The sequence below is a fragment of the Antechinus flavipes genome, chromosome 3, assembly GCF_016432865.1.
Source record: "Antechinus flavipes isolate AdamAnt ecotype Samford, QLD, Australia chromosome 3, AdamAnt_v2, whole genome shotgun sequence".
NCBI lineage: Eukaryota > Metazoa > Chordata > Mammalia > Dasyuromorphia > Dasyuridae > Antechinus > Antechinus flavipes.
This window is the reverse complement of record NC_067400.1, coordinates 566,879,517-566,901,929: the sequence shown is the minus strand read 5'-3', so window position 1 is coordinate 566,901,929 and position 22,413 is coordinate 566,879,517. Positions and strand designations below refer to the sequence as shown.

The 22,413-nt window shown below is 42.2% G+C and overlaps 1 protein-coding gene across 9 annotated transcripts in view; it reads right to left on the bottom strand.

The window, feature by feature from the left end:
- The window catches only part of NFYC (nuclear transcription factor Y subunit gamma), an 89,338-nt gene that overhangs the window by 6,193 nt on the left and 60,732 nt on the right, over positions 1 to 22,413 (bottom strand). For 8 of the 9 annotated variants that reach the window (XM_051987786.1, XM_051987790.1, XM_051987791.1 and 5 more), the window contains 5 exons: positions 16,352 to 16,423; positions 14,272 to 14,385; positions 11,741 to 11,836; positions 5,781 to 5,957; positions 1,472 to 1,630 (listed from right to left, as the gene is read on the bottom strand). In XM_051987786.1, the coding sequence (XP_051843746.1) occupies positions 1,472 to 1,630; positions 5,781 to 5,957; positions 11,741 to 11,836; positions 14,272 to 14,385; positions 16,352 to 16,423 (618 nt within the window). The remainder of the gene's footprint in view (positions 1 to 1,471; positions 1,631 to 5,780; positions 5,958 to 11,740; positions 11,837 to 14,271; positions 14,386 to 16,351; positions 16,424 to 22,413) is intronic. The other variant, XM_051987792.1, reaches the window with a different exon arrangement.

Here is a 22,413-nt window from a genome sequence, read left to right as displayed (position 1 = left end):
CCATTTCATTTTTTTTCCTAAAGGGAATGTTCCCAATCTTTAGGGCCTTTGCCTATATCCCCCCATCAGGGCAAAGTTTCCTTCAATTACTCCAAAGGGAAGAAACACTTGGTTCTACAAGTGGCATGGCTTTCCTTCTTACCTCATCTTTGAAGCTTTCCCTTGGGCCCTGAATGTTTTCTGAGCATCCTGACATACCACCTTGGCGGCAGTGTCTCAGTGACTCCTACCGGCTTACACAGGCAGGTTTTGGAAGGGATCTTCTGACACTAAGGCTGAGGAGCTCAAGTCTCCCAATCTTTGAAGGGCTGTCACAGGAAAGAAGGATGAGACTGATTCTGCTTCGCCCAAGAGTGGGATTAGCAGCAATGAGCAGAAGTGGCAGCTACACCTATTGGGGGAGTTGTACAATAAGAGAAAAAGCTGCCCTAGAGAAGGTGAGTTCCCAATAATGAAGACTTCTCAGTGGAGGATGGGGAGCCAATCAGACATGATGGGCTGAATCAAATGCCTTTTGAGACCTGTTCCAATCCATCATTTCAATCTTCCATGGGAGACTTCACTCTTTCTTTATGATGGTTATGACACTTTGGAGCCGAACTCACTGCAAAAGTTCCAAGTGCTAACACATCATTCACTCATCTTCATTTGTGCATACAAGAGGATCAAGACAGATGTCACATGTATGCAGAGAGGAGAAAAGTGGCCAGTCACTCAGAATGTAGAGGCTTGACACAGTCCTCTGTTCTCTCCTTTCCTTCAACTGTCCCCAATTTCTATACCTTCAAATGATCATGAAGGACCAGAAATGGATAATGCTATATAAATGGTGAAATGAGTTATATTTCCTCCTGGAGGGGCAAGAAATGGAAGAGCCCCTACAGGTAGTCACTCACTACTATGAGAAATGCCTTTAGTAGTAAAGTGAGCGACACAATGAACTTTTAATTCCTAGGAGATAGGGATGGGTAGAAAGAGAGGTAAAGGGAGAAAAGGAGAGAGAAAGGAGGAGGTGGGTGGGGAAAAGATGGACAGAAGAGAGGGGAGAGAAAAAATAATAATATAAGAGAGGAAAGAAACAGAATGGGGGGGGGGAGGGGGACAAGGGTGGGGAGAGCAGGAAGAAAGAGAAAGAGCAGAGAGAGGACAAATCAAAAAGCCAATCTTCCTCAGAAATAAGATACTCATGGCACAAGTGCAGGGAGGTGTGGGGGGGAGAGATGAAGAGGGGGCAGGAATCAGTCCACATTGAAAGAATGGATCGGTTAAATGAAAGCCAAAAATACACTTTACTGCAGATTCCATTGGGAACTGACTCATGAATATGCAACCAGTGTATTTATGGCCTTCCATAGACACCTCTCCCTAACCCATCTAGAGGACTAATGCAAAGGGGCGGCTGTGCAGCCTCAGGCCAGCTCCATGGCTGGGAGGCTGGTCCTCTCAAAGCCTCTGGGGCAGACGGACTTACCGGAATTTGCTGGATTTCCCCCGTGTTGGTGATGATCTGTTGCATCACTTGCATGGTCTGTCCTGTGCTGCTTGGTGCCTGCTGTGTCTGGCCCTGGGGCTGGGCCTGGACGATCTGCACCTGCTGGCCTTCTCCAACCTGCATTGTCACTGGGGTAGTCTGGTGGCAAAGGACAGGAAAAGAACTGAATTGGAGGGACCAACAAAATAGCCTAAAGGCTAACAAGGACAGCATGAGAGATATTCTGCTGGTTAAATTGCATTTCTCCTTGCTGGGGTTCTTGCCACTAAGGGTCAAATACAAAGAGTCAAAGCCTGCAGAGTTAAGATCAAAGAGAAAGATTAGCCTGAAGCCCAGAGAAGATCAATTCAGGAGCTTCTAGGTAGCCTGTGGTGCTCCTCTCCAAGCTGGGCTAAACCTTGTGGTACCACTCCTAGAGCCCAACTAAAAAACGTTCTAACATGAAACCGATGAAACTGATGAAACAAGAGTCAGATGATGCAGGTTCCAGCCCATGGCTCTGCCTTCTTCAAAGCTGAGGAATCAAAGGAAAGGCGCTGCTCCCTTGGGACTCAGCTGCCTCACCTGTGATTCTGGCTCTCAAACACAAGATTCTAAAGAAAGTCATTTTAGTCTTTAAATGCATCTTGTCCTCCCTTTCCTGTCCTGGCTCAAGAATCCCTGGGCAAAAACAAGGTAAGTGATAGATGCCACTGGATACATAAGACCTTGGGCAGGTAAAGAAAGGGAGCTAAACCTAAGTTGAAAAGTGCCTTTAATTTCAAGTCATCAGCCAACATTTTACTGAGCAGGAGGATCAAGGGAAATAATGAATAGTAATTTTTGGACCTTGAAGGTCTACATAAATGTCTGCTGTTACTATGATTCCTATTGTGTGTAGATCCCTGGTCTCACAGCATTTTCCTCTGGTCTTTCTTTAATATTCAAGTGGCTGAATCAAAGGACAGGAAAACCAGATTACATGAGGGGTTCAACTATGCCCAGAGACGAAGAGTTACTGACTGCTGAGATGAGTGAAAATATCATCCTTGTTCCAACACTGGACATGAGAAGACTCTACTGGCCTTTTTCAAATGCACAAATAGTAGTGCAATGAAAATCAGCTGGGTTTTGTTTGCCCTGACATCCTTAAGTGACTGCTTTCCTGTCTCTGGGTCAAGGTTTCTTTCTCTATAAAATTAGGAGATTTGACTAAATGCTCTCCCGGGCCCAAATAGCTTTGAGAATTTAGAATTCTATAAATGCTTAAATAACTTCATGCAAGAGGATGAAAGAATTGCTTTGGCTCAGAAATGACTCCAAATGTCACCCGTCCACTAAGTCCACCACAAATGCTTTCTCTAGCTTGGGCATGTGGTAGTAAGCAAAAGAAGGAGGCTAGATCCCTGACCAGCCCTTCCCTTTGGATCTTCATGGGATAGCTGACAGCATAAGCCATGAAAAACAGAGCTTAAGAAGACCCTTTCCCTCCTCTGCAAAATGAGGAAGAAGGAATATGATCTTCAAAGCCCCTTCTGGATCAAAGCATCCAGGGCCCTAACTAAATAAATTTTCAGGAAATTGTGATTTGGACTCTCAAGCAAGGCATTTAACAAAATTGATTTGACAAAAACAGAGGACGATGGATTTAAAACTAGCAAGGATTCTAAGAAGCATGACTCGCTCATTTTACAGCTGAAGAGGGAGAAGTTAACTGGTTTGACTCAAGTGCCCAGGGCATTGCCCCACATCGCATTAGCCTTCACAAGCTGTTAGGGATTCCCACATGGATATGTGTGATGCACTGGATGCCAGAACCTACTGCCCTCTTTCCTGAGAGGTAAGGTGTGAGGAAGCTTTGAATATGGGGATCCACAAAATTTTTGACGGGAGCTTAAGGGTTGTATGTATTTTGAAGCCAATGACAATGACATAGTTTTTTAAGGTATTTGTGCTTTTGGAGGCAGCACAGTTTGGGGCATAGAGAACAAGCTTATGAGACTAGAAAATCTGGGTTCCAGTCCTGCCTCTGAGACCTGGGAAAAGTTGTTCAGTCTCTCCATGTTCTGTCAACATTCGTTGTTCTCATCCTAGTGGCAGAGGAGGGAATCTATCTGCATTTTCCTTACCATGAATGCCCTCCACCAATGTCATCAAAAGCCAAAAGGTACTTCCCTCCCTCTGGAGAGCGGTTAGAGCCTTTACTCACCCACTCAGAAACAAGAAAAGGGAAAAGAAGTTCTAGACTTCATCAAGGGCTCTCCAGGCACAGGGAAAATTCATTGTGATCATTTTCCATCAGATAAAATAATTCCTAATTTTATTGTAGGAAAACTGGATTTGCTTTATTGAAGTTTAGGTGGTATATGTGGAGTAACCTTAGAGAACATGTTCAAACCTTGTCTGTGCACTGATTTGTCATGTGACCCTGAAAAAATGCATTCAGCTCCCCTGAGGCTCAGCTTCTTCCTCTATAAAATGGATAAGAGACTCTCAAAACTTATATCACACAGCTATTATACAGTGTTTTGTAAACTTTAAAGTTTATGCCACATGGGTTAATAATGATTTGCTTCTAATTCTACAGCAGTGGTCCTCAAAGTGTAGTTCAAAGAATTGTTGGGGTCTCTGAAACCCTTTCAGAGGGTCTACAAATTCAAAATTATTTTTTATTTCTACTATAGTAAAAAGCTATAAATATAACCCATGTGAACAAAAACTGTTTGAACAGATCCTCGATAGTTTTTAACAACATGAAGATACTGAAGACAAAAGTTTGAGAACCACTGTTCTACAGGAATACATTTATTAAGAAGACCTGCAGTTCAACTTCCATAAGTCCAAAGGTGCTTAGAGCTGAGGAGCGGAAATAGTCCCCAGAGAGGCCACCCTCTCTGGGCCTTAGCCATCAATAAGCTAAACCACTTAGCCAGCAGGAGTAGAGGCCATAGGCAATCGGTTGCCCACTCACTGCCTGGTTGTTATCAGCAGTAATTTCTCCAGAAGCCTTGGGACATATATCTAAATCATTAAGGGAAAATGAGATCTCATGTAAATTCTGCTACTATATATGTAGTATGTGCTGGTACCCGAGTCAAACTGGCTGCTGAGAAAGCTAGTTGGGATGATCAGATCAGTCTTTAGCGAATCCTTAACAAATTATTTTTGGGAAAGGATGGAGGCAATTGTGGCCCCAACCACTGCAGAATCTTAGATTTTAACTAAAGGGAACTGAGGCTTTCTGGGATAAAAAGGATCAGAGCTTAAAATGAATAAAAACAGAAATCAACATGTAGATTCCATAACCAAGCAAACAACTCACTCCAGAAGGAGTCTGTCTTCAGGGAGCTGAGGGAATATCTTCTACCCCCTCTTATCATCTCTCAGGATGCCAGGTGCCTGACACCAGTGGGGCAGGGCAATGGCAGGGCCTTGGAGGGAGGCAGTCCCAGGATGAAAACTCCCAGAGAGCAAAACAGGGTTTCTATTTAATTTTTTCTACACAGCCAGCACAGCTGGGCCCTCATCATATTTTCAGAGATCTTCTAACCCGGTTCCTTCACTTGATAGACCAAAAAATGGAGGTTTCCCCACACAGAACGTTAGTGGTCAAGCTAGGACTGGAACTCAAGCCTCCCAACTTGCCAGCCAGGGCTATGCAATTAGAATTCATTTTCTGCTCTTCTCTGATCCCATTTGGGGCCCTCTGCTCAATTCTAGACACCACATTATGAGGGCTATTAAGAAATTGGAGTCAATCCAGAGGAGGGCTCCAGAATCATGAGGGGGCAGGATAATAATCCCATAATAAGAATCAGTTAAATTACAGATCTAAATTGAAAAAGTGAGGGTGGCAGGGGGGAACTGAGTAAGTAGGACTGAAAGCAACCCATGGGATAAGATTGCTGTTTTCAAATACTTGAAAGATTTTCATGTGGAAGATGGGTCAGACTAGCTTGGCCCCAGAAAGCAGAACCAGGAATCATGGGTAAAAAGGCAGAAAGGCACATTTTGGCTCAGCAGAAGAAAAGTTCCTATCAGAACTAAAATGAACTGCTTCAGGGGGTGGTGGTTTCTCCAGACCTGGGGACCTTCTAAGAGGGGATTCCTACTCAACAGAAGGTTAAACTAACTGCCCTCTGAGGCCTCCCCCATCCTGCACTTGAGATTTTAGTGCAACTTTTGTGTCTGGGCAACCAATCTTTCCTCTCGCTTTCTGCTCACTTCCCACCATAACAACATAGCAACTATTAATTTTAAAGTCCAGGGAAAATGCTTTTGGACAACCCAAATATGGTTGCTCACTGACCTGGCCCTGCTGAGGCTGGGCAATGATGATCTGTCCTGACTGAATGGTAGTGGTGGAGGTGGTGGTCTGCTGGCCAGTCTGCTGGCCCTGGACCTGGACGGCTGCCGCGGGCTGCTGGGCCAATGTGAAGTAGTACTGGACGGGCTCCGCAGGAGTCACAGATTGGCGCACCTCCTCCTGTGGGGCGGAAGCAGACTCAGGTAAGAGGAAAAAAGGACATACTCAGCAAACAGCAATTGCAAGAGCCAGAGCAATGGCCACCGCCTCGGTGAATTTCCACTCTTTTCCCAACACGCTCGCACATTCCCCTGCCTGATGCTGATCTCTCCACATCTAAAGCCAAGGGAGAATGGAATTCCAAGATCCTGGCTATGCTAAATCAAACTAAAAATAACTGATTTCAGAGGCCCCACAAAACATCCAGCCAAACTTCTGAAGTACAGCATAATCACCTATTTCATGATGAGTTGCAAATAATTACTGCAGCTAAACCCCATGCACCAGCCAGACTTTCCCCAAGCAAAGTTCTAATTGGGAAGTGCTAACAAAGCCCTGTAGCCCTGAGACCTCATCCTTCTGCCCCATGTTACCCCTCTCTCCAAAACAGAGTGTTGCCTCGATGTTGTGCAGTAAAAACGGCAGAGCCCCACCGCTCTGGTGGCCACCCACTGCTCCAATGTCACCATCATACAGTCATCCCAGCTCTGCAAGTCCAAGGTCAAGGCCCAGCCCAAAGCAGTGCACTCTCTGGGCTACTTTTTTTAAATTGTGGCAATCACAAGCCACATTTGTTTCCTGATTCCAGCAGAGGGGCTTGCACAGTGGAGCAAGCACTTAATAAGTGTTTACTAAATGGACTGTATCGAACTATGAAAGCACTGCCCAGGGACATGCTGAATGGCTTTCCTTCCATCCAGGGCCTGACCCACCCTTGCTGGCATGTAGGACCTCTGGACAGGCCTTTCTACCCCCTCCCACAGGGAGAGCTGTCTTCTTACGAAGTTCATCTGGGGTTCTCCATGGCAGAAGGAGTAAACAGCCCTCTCCCAGCCACCTTGAGCTCACAGCTGAGAGTGTAGGATGTTTACACACACTACATCATGGTTGTCTCCTGAAGAGTCCAGAGATGCCCTTGCCACTGAGAAAACAAAAGACAGTACAGAACCCAGCACCTCCTGGGGAGGTGGGGCCCTATGTTGGATGCTACAAGAGCAATAATAAAAGCATCACAGAGATACACAAACTAAAGAATTATTTACCTGTTATCTGTCAAATAAAAACTTTAGCCTCATTAATTCACTAGCTTATTCTAAACCAGTAGTTCTTAACCTCGGGTCTGTGATTTAAGGAAAAGACAACTGTATTTCAAATTAATTGATTTCCTTTCTAATCCTATGCATTTAAAGACATCATTCTGAGAAGGGGGTCACAGATTTCAACATATTACCATGTAGACACACAAAAAAGGGCTAAGAATCCCTGTTGTAGACTAATGGACATTGCAAGTTAAAAAAAAAAAAAAAAGCCATTCCTAAATGAAATGACAAGGAAACTCCTTTAAGGTAGAATATACATTCCTAACCTGATGCAAAATCCCCATCTCTCCCGTTCTTCCTTCCTTAAGAGTCACTGAAATGGAGGGCACACTGGGATCCTGAGCAGGATGCCAATAGAAGGCCAGCTCCCACAACTCAGAAGACCTGAGGATTCAGAGAGCATCTATTCCAACCCCTTCACTGTGCAAGTTAGAAACAGAGGCCCAGAGAAACAAAGTGATTAGCACATAGTCACACAGGTGTACAGCGATAGAGGGGAATCCCCAGAGGGCACACCAAGGGGTGCTTCTGCCTCTGCTCCCAAGGCAGAAGCTCTGGGAAATCCTGCCCTGATGCAGAACTGGGAGACGTAGAGTGGAATGAGCACCTGCCTGCTGATGTGTTTCATGGGGTGGAAGGGGGAGGACCCATGCTGACAAATGACAGAGAAGCTGTCTAGAAGAAAGGCTCAGTACACTACTCAGCAATGGATTATGTGCCTGCTGACCAGGACAGGGCCTAAATCCCAGGAGAACCACAAGGAAAAGCTATGATCTGGGAAAAGTTACAACTTTCTCCAAAGTTAGGGTCCGTTTGGAGGTGGCCACAAACCTTCTGACCCTGAAAGGCTGGCCTGGTTAACATGTGATCCAAGCTGTCCTTTTCCTCTCCTGGCAAGTGAATTTTGGAGTTGGGGGATGATGGCAGCTGTCAGAAAGGGGAACTGTCCTGCTTTGTCCATTACAGGTCTGAGGCGATCTGTGGCAACAGAATCTGCTGCAGACTCATGAACATCGAAGGGGACAGGCCTCAAACCCAGAACGGGCTGCTCCCTCCTGTGCTGGAGGCGGCCCGCAGCGGAAGAGCCTATTGGGATGGTTGCAATTCCAAAGCGCACCCTTGTACCCAAAAGAAAGCAGCTTTCTGCCTTCATAAAATGGGCTTTCGAGGTTAATATATCATAAGGCTCCAGACAGGCAGAAACAACTCTAAACCTGAACCTGTTTATACTGGGGCCCGGGGAGAGAGAGGTGTGCAGTCTTTTATTTCCATTCTGTGGCCTCTGTTGCCAAAGCAACATAACAGTGACACCTCTGGCCTCTTCTCCCCAGAATAACAGACGTTAACCTGTCAGCTGGGACCGTGTGGCAGCAGAGATAAAATACCAAGTCTCGCCTTGGCCAAAAGACAGCCGTGTGATCTGTATTTTTGCAGCACTGCTGAAACAGGCTTCATGTAACTTTTCCACCAAGAAAAACTACACTCTGTCATCGAATCACCAAAGCCAAGGACTGCACTGAGAAAGCAGTCCATGCCTTTTGTGGGGGAAATGTAGAGGTGTAGGGGGCTTCTCCCTCTGAAGGATCTCATTACTACTGGGTACCACCACCTGACAGGATAGCCCCAAACAGCCCAATCAATTCCTTCTAGAAGCAGCTACTTGCAGTCGGCCTCCTCTGGTATGGCAGACCCAAAGGGGTGAGCAGAGGAGCTTGCCCGAGCCATCCAAAGACTCCCCCGGCTCTCACTCACGACTGCAGGATGACAAGGAGAGAGGTCAGGATTGCTCCCACTCTAGGATGAAGCCCTTACCTGGAATTATTTTAGGACTTGGGCCAAGTTGTTGCGAAGCATCAGAAATGAGAACACTGCATTCTCAGAGGTTCCTTTGCATCGAAAACAGTTGGAACATGGTGAAGGAGGAAAATATAGAGTAAATACATGTGGGGTGGGGAACTGTACAAAATGGGATGAAGAAACTGCTCCCCAGAAATCACTGCCTGAGAAAACAGGGATTTCAATAGACAGCATCCTCCAACTCACCTTTAAATATAGGCCAGACAAAAGATCACAGATCAGGGAACTTTTGTTTGCTCTTGACCTCCCTGTGTGAATTCCCAGAAGCCAACAGGAGAGGCCTATCCACCAGCAGCCTCCTGCCACAGCAGTCTATGGCCAGCTCCCGGACTGCTGGGGAGAGCAAATTGCTGCCTCTTTCAGAAAGAGAGATTTGGAGAGTTGGCTGTTTTAAAGTAGCTCAAGAGGTGCCAGCCTATTTGGAGCAAGGGAGAACTTCATGCCCATAGAGGATTAAAAGTGCTATCTTGGAATTTCAGGCCAGCTTTCGACAATCTCAACCCTTCAAAGGCCAGACAGCAGCTGTCCTGAATGGGAAGCCAATCAACTGCTCCACTAGTTACAAAGAGCTAGACCAGAGCAGGAAGAAGCTGTTTCAGCTCTATGCACTTTAAAAAGCACATGAGCCAGGACTTCTCCAGGCCTTCATGCTTGGGAGGAGGCACCAACTATGTACTGGAAGGAGCTAAAAATATGAAGAAGGAATGACACGACCCTGCAGAAAGTGTAAGAAATACTCTGCTAGCCCCAACAAGAGCAAAGAGGCAAAGACGCGGGAAAAGAAGTCCTCACACACCTCTCTGTAAAAGGAAGCATTTATCATATAAAGGGGTGAAAAAAATTCTAACAAAGCAGAATCTGTTTGTGGCTTAATTTGCCCAAGATGGGAAAGCTGGACTGAGCCCCTCCTACAGGTTTCTGACCTACTTCAGGTGTCCCCTGGGAGTGGGGCCAGAGAAGCCCGTGCCCGTGCCCCTTGAGGCAGCACTGCTTCCTACCCTACTTGTGGCTGGGATGCCTGTGGCAGCCTGCCGCTGTAAACATCCGACTGAAAGCTCCTCCAAGCACCTTACAGCTTCCAGTCAAGGATGTTTACAGTGGCAAAGACTGCCCAGAGAGAGCTGGAACACAGCAGTGCCGCTCCGGGGGGTAACAGAGCCCCTTCAGTTCCAATGGCGCTGGCATATCAGACCAGAAGGGTTCTGCACTCCACCTCCCAACTCGGGGCTGCTATTCTCACTGGCTGAGGCAGACGGGCAGAGTGCGCAGATTCAGCGTGATTGTGACCAAAAGTCATGACCACCATGTCACGCAACACCAACACTTAACATTTTACATTAAAAACACAGCAAGAACCAAGGCTTAGCGCCCCAGCCAAGGAGCTCAAGGCCTCTTCTTTCACAGACGGGGAAGAGTCTTCAAGAGGAAAGGGAAGAAACATGCCCAAGGTCACAGAGCCAATCCAGGACCCGGGTCCTCTTTACACTGGGTCTCTCTTCACTGTCCATCCCAAAAGTACAGCCTAAGGGGATCTAAGAGGTCCACCAGTCCTACCTCCTCATTCTATCAAGGGAGGCTCTGGGCCAGAGAAGTGAATGATTTACTCAGAAGTACGAAGTTGTAGAGGCAGAATTTGAACCCATATCCTAAACCTCCAAATCTAGCACTTTCCATTGCACCATGCTGTCTCCTGTATTTTCTATGTCCCTAAAACCAAAGGGAAGAGAGCATCGTTCCAATCATGTTAAGGAATGATCTATAGGTGATGAAGGATGTCTGTTCTTTGGGTAAAAAGGTAGTGAGGGGCAGAGGAAGGAGTGGGAGTGAAAGCAGGCCCACTGGTCCTTGATATTGTTTAGGGAACAGCTCTTCTGGAGCAAAAGCCCAGGTTCTCCGGGGTGCTGCAAACACGGGGCCTGGCGCCACACGCTGTCCCCAGCAGCCAGGAGGGAGTCAGAAGATGTGGGTCTGCGGTGGTTCTCCCACTCCGTAGTCAGGATTACAAGGAAGAATCCTTCTGCCCTATGGGCCTTGGCTGCCCCTCGGGGTTCTTGGCAGCTCTAGCCCCTGAGATGTGTCGCTGAGGAGCACCACAGTCTTGGTGTTGTGTTTGGAGCCCTTTAGAAGGGTTTTCATGTTATAGACACTTCCTAATCATGTGACCCTAGGCAAGCTACTTAAAATTATCTGCATCTCAGTTCCCTTTATCTACAAAATGGGGACAATAGTTCTAGCACTACTATCTTCTCACAAGAACTGTTATGAGGGAAATGTTTGCAAGCTCTAAAGCACTACGGAAATGTGAGTTGTTTTAAGATGTGTGACACTGGGCAAGTCACTTCATCTTTCTCTGAGCCTCAATTTTCTCATCTGTCAAATGGAGATCATCATATTACTAGTTCCACTTACCTTTGAAAGTTGTTGTAAGGAAAGTGCTTTGCAAATTGTAAAAGTGAGCTAGCTGTTACAATGAGCTTGTACCAGAGGTATTTTATTTGCAAAATGACCCCTCAGATTCTTCTTTTGGATTTCTCTTATTCCTCCCTCCCTCCCTCTCTCTCTCCCCTCCTGCTCTGTCCTGCAGAGTTATCACGCAGGCACTGAACAAAGCAAGGAGGACAGGCAAAAAATTTCAAGGTGACTTCAGTTTAGGAAAAAGAAGCAAAAATACAATTAGCTACATTGGTCTCAGAAGGAAATAAATTTACTTGGTTAGAACATTCAAAATGCTTTGGACTCCCCTCCTCTACCCATGACAATAAACACATGCTTTCTATTCCAGCTCACCTGACGCTTGGGAGGTTTTAATTCATCTCTTGGAACAATATCGATGAGAAAGTCGAACTGGTCAAATTTTGTAATGGCCATGGCAATGTCATTTCTCTGCAACAATGAAGAAAAAGGGAAGAGGAGGGAAAGGAAAATGAATCATGGACCTAAGAACAAACTGACTCAATATATACCCAGAGCCAGAATCCCTGGAGAACAAATGACTGGTGAGGGCACAATCCCTGACTACAGTTAAATGGTTTTTCTTAAGTATCCCTATGTTTTTATGCTATTCTAGACTCCCCTAACCTGTGAAGAACTCAAAGCCTCAAATAATCAGTCACATTTGGCAATGAGGTGGGAATGGAGTCTTATGGTGCACATAATTTCCAAATCATTCCCAAAGAGCAAAAGGTCAAAAACATTTTGATCAGACAGATACCTTGTGCTGGGTAATTCTTCAAATGGGCCACATTAAACTGGCACATTTTTTAGAAAATAAGTAAAGAATGGCCCATCTTGGACTATGAGTGCGAGAACCTTCTAACCAAGTGACAATCCTGTGCCAAGGGTTCAGTCCTCTCTGGAGACTATAGAAGTCAAAGCTTCCAGGCCCTGTGATGTCATAAGCAGAGAACTTCTTCCCCCCATGCAGACACCAGCTTTCCCATAGGTTCCTTCTCACAGCACTGTCTGAGGCTTGCAGAAGTTAGGTTACAGTTCAATAGCTAATAAATGTCCCAGGAAGAACTTGAGTTCAGATCCTGCCTGCCTTTCACTCCAGCACAATGACCATCACACATCCTGCCTATGTTTTCCATATACCATTCCAAGGTGACAATTTCAACCAACCTGGACAAAAACTTTTTAAATTTACCGTATGTGGTTTTGGTGAGTACAATACCTAAGTCTAAGGTTGTACTGAATACAGGAGTGAGAGGTCATCCAATTGGAAGGTAGATTAAATCTCCATCTGGCTAGAGACATGTGGTTAAGTGCCCATTTTCTGGGTATCCTTATTAAAAAGCAAAACAAAATCCCAAACCTCATCTGACCTCAAGCTCGGCATTATAATGGTGCAGTGACTCTTTTAACTAGATGGGAGGGAATGGAAAATTTCTGGGGTTTTTTCCCTTCCCTTGCCTGTGATGGCCCCAGGCCACTGAAATGCAAAACTCCAATCCAACACTTTTGCCAGCAGCGTTTGATAAGACAGTTTGCTAGAATGTGGGCTACAAACTCTCCAAAGCTGAAGCAGACCACATCACAGTGTTTGTCAGTGCTCAGTAAAAGGAAAATGTTGGGCAACATTCTTGGTGGTACCAACTCCCTAAATATAATTTGGGGAGGATAGAAAAAAAAAAGGGGGGAGGGGGGAGGGAGGAGGCACCAGGAAGAAGAGGAACTATCTCTCTGTGTTCTAGACCACTTGGGAAATGGTGAGCTTGAATTAGTCTGACAGTGACTTAAATTAGGATGCCCACATATAGATTGTAGCTTTTTTAAAAGCAGTACAATTAAGCACCGATACTGGTTGTTAGTTCCTGGGGATGATGAGAAATAAGTCTTTACTTACTGAAAAAGATAATAGAATTTCCACCAAAGGCAGTTGGAGCTCTAACTAGAGTCAAAGAATTAGAAAGGAATATTGCAATAGAGCTGGAATCTTTCCTACCACATCCCTTAAAAGGGATAGTCATTTAAGCTTCCTGTGAAGAGCAACCTTACCAAAAACCAATTAACTCTTAACTGTTAGGAAACTTTTCTTTACAACAATCAGGAATGTATCTTTTTTTTTTTTTAATTGTGCCCACTACTTCTAGTTGTGCCTTCTGAGGATAAGAACCACCAATCATATTTCTTCTTTGGCAAGTCTTCATATACTTTGTTCTAGTTCCACCAATCTTGCCTCCTCTGCCTTAGGTATTGCAGTTCCTCCAAGCACTCTCCCTACAATGGCATTTCCAGTGCTCTTCCTCCAGTGGATCTGCTCTAGCCTGTCAACACTCTATAGCTTAGTACTTAGAACAGAATTTGATGCTCCAGGTGGAATCTGACCGGTGACAAACCAAAATGATTCCTACTCCTCTGGTTCTGGACATGAGTTCTTTTTTTTTTATGCAGTCTAAGATCATCATCACCAGCTTTTCTAGTTCTGCAAACTATGAAGTGCTTTATAAATATGAGTTCTGCATGGTAGTATTGGTTGCCATGTTATGCTATTCACTCACAAGACTCTAACAGCTTACCAAAACCCAGGATTTGTTAAGAATTTCTATTATCCTATGAGCCTTTGTTTGGCTGAAGGGCAAAAAGGGTAAGGTGCTACAGTCATTACATGACTGTAAGTATGCAAAGGGGGACAATTAACATTCTTCCAAGAAAACTGACAGTACTACATCCTCCTCCCTGGGAAGAAGGCGATAAAAGGCTGATTTGAAGGAGAAGAGATAATGTCCTGCCTCTGGACCAAAACCACACAAGTTAAGCAGACTAGAGGAAGGAAGACACCAGATTTCACTTGGGCTGGAGAAGCAGTAGCCAATTACCTGAAGAGTCCGACGTTTGTTGTCTTCTGTGTGAATCCAGGCCCGTAAGGTCAACTCAGTGATGAATATCTGGGCAGCCTTGGCAAAAAGCACGGGGGCTTCAGCACTTATCATCTGGAAGAGAAATCAGAGTTCCCTACAGGTTTCATAGCTAGGACACCTAATGCTCCATTTACCTCCTCTCCTGTCCCTAATGAAGAAATTTAGAACCTAGAGGAGGGAGAGGGGAGCCAGACAGTGATTGAGAAGCAAAGAGAGGAAGGGGGTGGTGGAAAATAAGCGTGAAAAAAATCAATTCATCTTTCTCTGTCCCCATCTGTAAAAGGAAAATTAAGTCTTTGTTCTACCAATCCCAGAAGGAGGCTATAAGGAAATAAGATAAAATGTAGAAAATGTGATAATAAAAATAGTAACATTATACTTTCTGTGATAGCAAAAAAATGCAAACAAAAGTGAGTCTCCTAGAAACCACAACCTAAAATCAGTGTCCTTCTGAAGTTAGGTCAAGAACATGATCCTCCGAGACAAATAGTGAGAACTGATACACTGTCACTACTATAAAGCCTTCCAGAGCTCCCAGCATATGCAGTTCAAGACAAAGCAAATCAAAATGGTATAAAAATATTTAGCCTAGCAATGAAGGGATTCCAGCCCTGATACTTTTTATGAATCTAAGAAAAAAATTAAATTACATTAAAAAAATGAAATAAAGTAACTATACATTTATATCAAAATGGTAGCATATTATTGTGGTATATTATTACTAGACTACAAAAAGTAATGGATCAAGGAATTTAGAGAAATTTGGGAATACTTATGAACTCATGCAGAATGAAAAAGTAGAATTAAGAGATCAGTATTACAATGTCTTCAACATTGTAAATAAAAATAGCTTAGATTAATCACAATGATTGATCATGGTTGTAGAGAACAAGAATAAAACACACACACATCCTTCTAGGTAGGGCAGCAGAGGACAACAGGTATGGAATGTTAAATACCCTACCAGTCAATTTTGCTCAACTGTTTTTTGTTACAAATGATAGAGGGGATATACTGGGAAATGGCTGTGTTGTAAACAAAACAAAACAAAATAACAAAGGACAGCAACAAAATCTTATAAAGTAGTTATTCTAAAAAAAAAATTGGATGAAATAGTCAATAACAGTCTTTTGCTGCTATTGTAGAAAGAGGTTGCTGTCTAATAAGAGAGTTGCAAAGTTATAGTGTATACAAGGCAAAAAAGGACCACAGAGAACACCGACTAAAACCTCTTCATTTCACAGATAAGGAAAGTGATTCCAGAGAATTGTCATAACATACTTGCATTCCCCTACTAATAAATCGAAGAGCCGGGTTCCAGTCTCAGACACACTGTTCTTCCCACTAGCTCCCTCCACCTCTGCAGGGAGGGGGCCTTTAGACTGAAAAGGAATCCTGAGAAAGCTGCACCCAAATACAGGGCATCTCTTCCAAAGAACTAGTCCAGAAGAGTCTATAAAGAGCTTATTATGCCTAATGATTGGTCATTCTCTTTTTTTCTATGAGACAATTGGGGTTAAAAGACTTGCCCAGGCTCTTCAATGCACTAAGTGATTACTCTCAAGGCCAACATCTTGGAGATAACAAACAGGTGATCAAATGATACCCAATGCTGGTCATACCGCTTGACATGAAAGGGAATATTCAAAAGTCCAAATTTTGAGGATCTCAGTGATCTTACAGGCTTCAAATGCAAATAATTTTTATCATCATCATCTTTTCAAACCATTCCAAATTTAGGACACATGACATTTCGATTTGTGAACCAGCCACAATACTATGGGCAAGAAGAGACCTTACAAGTCACTTAGTCCAACCATTTCATTACAGGAGGCAGGTAAAGTTCAATGAGATTAAAGGACCTGAGAGTGATGCTAGGATAAACCAAATTCACATTCTGACTCCAAAATGTAAGCCCTGCTGAGAAAAATGTATCTGAGACTTAAACCTTGTACTCTAGGGAAATGAGCAGAACATCCCCCCATGAGAAGTGTTCAGGGTCCTAAGTGAAGTGAAGTGACACGCTGCAAAAGTTTACCTTTACATCTTCATCCAGTTTCATAATCTTCTTAATACGAGCTAGTGGAAGCTCTTGCACACGGAAATCTTTCTGAAACAAGCAGAGAAGAATATATATATATACACATACATACATACACACACACACACACACACACACACACACACACAATTATCAAAACTATGGACAAAAGAAAATATCAAAATATGTTCAAACTGTTGGAGAGAGGGGGAAAAAAGCAAAGTGTGGAGAAAGGGATTTAGAAAAAAAAAGAAAGAAAAAGTTAAGTCTTTGGTACTCCACTTTGGCCTCTTACCCATAAAGCCTTGGAAGTACCCTTACATTTCACATATAGCATGACAAACTTTCTTAAGTTTTCTAATGAAAGTATTCAGTTGTATATGTGTGAAAGCACTGAGTTTCATTCCCCTGTGCCCATCTAAGGGATACAGCTTTTTGCATTCTCCTCCTCAAAATCCAGCTTTCTAAGACCACTTATTTAACAAATGGAAATACTCATGGTGCTACACTACCCCTTCTTTATGGCTATGAGCTTTGGGGCAAATGGGATGTCATAGTTACTGTATCAAGGGCCATCTGCAATAGCCTGGTGGTTGTTTGGACAGGTTCTTCAGGAGCTCCTGCAAATTTCTGCCTCATCCAATCCCACAATAAGTATCACAGCTTTGCAAATTCCTTGGGAGGGAGGGGAGGAAGGGGGGGAAGGGGAGGAGCAACTTCATGGGTCAATCAGGAGGTCCTACCACTTAACATTCAGATTAAACATGCCATGTGATGCATATTGCTAGTTCTAGCTTCTAGGCCAGGACTTACCTGAATACAAACGTGTTAAACTACCTGTTAAGCTGATGCAGGTGCTATATCAGTCTATGTGAAGTGTGGACCACTCAAGGCCCCTTTGTGACTGGAAGCCTAGGTTCTTGGAGGCCCTGCCAGGAGAGTGATAGTTCTAGCAGCTCTTCCCAAGCCAGAAAAGCCTAAGGAATGCACCTAGCAATGAAAGACCTGCAGAGAGGAGGAGGAGGAGGAGCCTTAATGCCAAAGGGGGCTGCTAAGGATGAGGTAGGAGAAGGAGAAGCGGTAACAACTTGGAGAGAAAAGGACACCTACCAATGCACTGGATGATAGATCAGTGAAGTAGGAAGGAGTGTATGAGAACCATGAGTGTTAACACTAGGAGAGATAGGAGGAGAAGGTATTTTGCACTTTATGAAAAGGACTCAGGAGTGCCTGTGTTTATAAGTATGAGTCTGAGTGCATATGTAGATATTCACATTCATGTAAGCAGGCCTTTTCTGACAAGCATCATTCAAGTATTTAAAGTTACAGCATTTAAAAAATTTATGTACATCTGCACACATGACTGTAACAGATACAATTCTAGAAAAAAAAATCAATTGTGAATTTTGGAGCAGCAAGGGAAAAAGAGCAGCAAGGCTACAGATTAGTGAATATCAGCAGAATCTCCACAGAGGCTAAGTGTCAAATGATTGGGTCTATAAGTGGCTAAAAACGTGACTCATTAAAACACAATATGCTAGCTCGGGGATTCTTGTCACAAACCCATAAGAGTAGTACTAATGCCTAAAACTCAGCATAATTAACAAGCACAGATAGAGTATATTTTCAAGCTCCCTAAAAAACAGAACTTGGGTCAAAGAAAGACACTGCAATATTGTTATCCAATTTCATCAGTTTGATTCCAGAAGAATATCTAATAATACAATACCAGAACCCCTGACATCTTTGTATCTTGTGTATAACTCAGGGTTAGACACAATAATATATGACTACCCAGATGAACAAAATGTAAACAGCAATTCCTCATCTTTTCTGTTCCAAACATTTTTTATGGTGATTTCTCTAACTAGTCCTCAAAGTTTGTCAAGACACATTCAAGAGCAGTTTCTGACAATCAGGCAGGAGAGATAAGGGAGAATAGAACAACTATCTATCTTGGAAATAAAGTATAATTGGTCTTCCCACTTTTGTGGCATTCATGTAATAAAGTAATTCTACAAAGAAAACTAGAGTCACTCATGAGTATGGATAGAGGTATTTCTATTCTATTCTAGAAAGATTATTTCCTTTAGCTCAGAATTACTCAGAATAGTGGTCAAACTTCCACCAGAGTGGAAGGCTTTTCAAAGACTTCTTAAACCCTAAGCATAGTCCTAGAAAGAGCCTGAATTTGAAACCAAAGGACCTGAATTTGAAACCTGGCTATGCCACTTGGTACCGTCCTCTAGAACAAAAATTCTTCCTATGTAAAATGTGGGGGGTAAGGGGTGGACCAGGTAATTTTGAAGCTTGTTTACAGCTCTAAAAACTGTAATAATATATAATACCTTAAATCTGATTATTAATAGCAAGTCAAACCTAATCAATAATTATATTATTTTCACAATTGTGTTATTTTCCTTCCTTGCATCAGCAACTGGTCTGGATATCTCAGAGACATGTGGCTAAGAAAAGATTACAGAAGCCACCTAGCTCTAAGTTTTTTTTTTATTTTACATTACTGGAAGATGATCCACAAATAGAAAAGAGTTTACTCAAGATCACAGGGAAAAGCATGAGGCTTTGGAGTTGGGACACTCTGGTTTGAATGCCAGCTACTGTAGGACCTGCCAACCATATGACATAAGAAGTCATTTATCATTTACACCCCCGAACCAGTTTCCTCATTCCTAGAATGAGATGATACTGAAGTAGTTATACTTCACAATACTGCAGTAAAGGCCATAGAAAATCTCAAAATTCTAGATAAACATAGTTATTATTAATGAAAAATAAAACACAGATTTAGAGTAAACTTTGCCTCAAAGAAGAATTATGATAAGAAACTTCCCCGTCTTTGCAAATGGGAGGCTCAGGCCACAAGGATGACACATTTTCCCCAACATGTTGATTGGCTTTATTGATTTTTTAAAAATCTGTTAAAAAGTGTGGATCTCCAGTTCTGATGGACGTAGTTCTCTTCAACAATAAGATGAACCAAATCAAGTCCAACAGAGCAGTAATAAATTGAACCAGCTACACCCAGCGAAAGAATTCTGGGAGATGACTATGAACCTAACTACATAGGTTTCTAACTACATAGAATTCCTAATCCCTCTATTTTTGTCCACCTACATTTTTGGTTTCCTTCACAGGCTAATTGTACACTATTTCAAAGCCCAATTCTTTTTGTACAGCAAAATAACTGTATGGACATGTTTATATATGTTGTATTTAACTTATACGTTAACATATTTAACATGTATCGACCAACCTGCCATCTGGAGGAAGGGGTGGAGGGAAGGAAGGGAAAAGTTGGAACAAAAGGTTTTGCAAATGTCAATGATGAAAAATTACCCATGCATATATCTTGTAAATAAAAAGCTATTAAAAAAAAAAAAGATAATTAGCCACATCTCAAATTGAATAGCTTAAAAAAAGTGTGTATCTCTGAAGAGGTACAAGAGAAACCTAGGGAATAGAAAAACAAAAAACAAATAAAAATCTTGTTAAAAAAGATATGATGGAACATAATTATAATCTCGGAAATCAAATAAAACATACCTAACTCTTAGTAAAAAGATATACAACTATAATCATGGCCATCTTTGCAGTTGGTACACACTATCATTCTAATAGTTGCTTTTGCTTAACTCACTTTTTTAAAGGATAACAGATCCAGAGCTAGAAAGGACCTCCAAGGTATATAATTCAACCATCTCAAAATAGGTGAGAAAACTGAGTCAAAGGGATGCTAAATGACTTGCCCAAAGTCATCTCAACAGAACCAGAATTCAAACCCATGCCAAAAAATTGAAATCCTATATTTGACAAAAATTCCATTCAAAATAACCGAAGACAAAAATTATTTTATAGAGCTAGAAAATATATGAACAAAATTCATCTGCAAGAACAAATGGTCTTATCTTGGTATATGGTGTTAAGTGTGGGTCCATGCCTAATTTCTGCCATACTAATTTCCAATTGTCCCAGCAGTTTTTATCAAATAATGAATTCTCAAATAATGAATTCTCTCAAATATAGAGAACAGAATCAAATTTTATAATACAAGTCATTCCCTAATTTATAAAGCTATCTATGATCATATGTTTTAAAAGTGCTCTCAAAAACTACTGATTAGAGAAATATAAATAAAAGAAATCTGAGATACTAATTCAAAACCTTCCGAATAATGACTGATTAGAAAAATGCAAATTAAAACAACACTGAAGCACTAGTTCATAACCTATAAAAATATGGTTAAAAGGCCAGAACAGGAAAATGACAAATGTTGGAGATACTGAAAAATTGAGACAGTAAGTAATGCATTGATGATGGTAGAGTTGTGAAATGATTCGACCATTCTAGAGAACAATTTAGAATTATGCCCCAAAGGCTATAAAATGGCACATACCCTTTGAACCAGCAATTCCACTATGAAATCTATATTCTAAAGGAACAAAAAACAAAAAGGAACAAATATTTATATGTATAAAAATATTTATGGCAGTTCTTTTCTGATGACAAAGAACTGGAAATTGAGGGATACCCATAAATTAAGGAATGGCTGAATAAGTCATTGTATATGATGCTGATGGAATACTATTGTGCTATAAGAAATGATAAAAAGAATGATTTAAGAAAAACATGGAGACTTACATGTTCTGATACAAAGTGAAATGAGCAGAACCAGGAAAGCATTGTACATAGTAACAGCAATACTGTAAGGAAGATAAACTGTGAAATGACTTGGCTACTTTCAGCAATACAATGATTCAAGATAATTCTAAGGACTTAAGATGAAAAACGCTGTAACATGGCCAGAGAAAGAGCTGATAGAGACTGAATGCAAACAAAAGCATACTTTTAAAAAATTTTGTCATTATTTTTCTTGGGAGGGTTTTTAGGTTTTTATTAGGTCTATGTGATTTTTTTTCTTACAACATAATATGGAAAGGTTTTGCATTACTGCCCTTGTATATCTACATCAATGAGGAGAAAGGGGGTGGAAAGAATTTAAAAACTCAAAATTTTTTTAAAAAGACCCACAATTTTGTATAATTGAGAAAAAAATAAAATTAAAAGTCAAAAAAAATTCCATACTCTTTTAAATATTCCATGTGTTCAAGATAGGTGGGGAAGGCAATATTGGGAAATGACTGTGGCATTTAAAAAAAAAATACATTCCATGGTAAATCCTGATCTGTTGGGTTGAGGACTCCTAACCTAGGCCAAAATATTAATCCATGATGTTTCTAAAGTCTTAGGTGGTCAATCTGTTCGCAATGCTGTACAACCCGATCTCTGTGACCATGGTCTACAAAAACAAAGATTAATGCTATCATAACACAATAGTACCTCATCTCTGATCCAAGTTCAGAGAAGACCAGGACTCCTTTTTTTTTTTTTTTTAAATCTATTGATGGTACCTAAAAACTCTAATGTTAGTTTTCAAGAAGGAAGAATTGCCAGCAAAGATGGGGAGTAAGAGTAAAGATAGGGTTAATTCTCTCTTATCTGAGCACCCCTACAAAATAGCTGCCATGGCATTCCTGAGATGCAAACTGCTGAGTCTCACAAAGTCTAAATACACGACACTACCTTTTGGATGGAACCAAAAGGGAGTTATGAGCCAAAGAAAAGTCAATTAGTCCCAGTTGTGCTCAAATACCTCTGAGTATCAAATTGTGATGAGACATGTAAGAGGCTTTTTTTTTAAGAGCTCCCTATTCCAACACTGCCACTCACTTTCTCCAGAGACTAAAAGGGCCTGGACTACATAGGATGTTTGGTAACTGGTCCTCCCACTTCTGACCACCAAATCCTTAAAGCTGTCATTTCAGCAACAGCAAGGCAATCTGGCTAAAAAACAATATTAGAAATGTCATTGTGTATTAGGAGCTGAGGATACAATATCTCGTGTGTGTGCATGAGAGAGGAGGAGAGACAGAAAGACGGGGAGAGGGAGAAGCAGAAGGGGAGAGAGAGAGAGAAAAGGAAAGAGAGAGAGAGAGAGAGAGAGAGAGAGAGAGAGAGAGAGAGAGAGAGAGAGAAGAGAA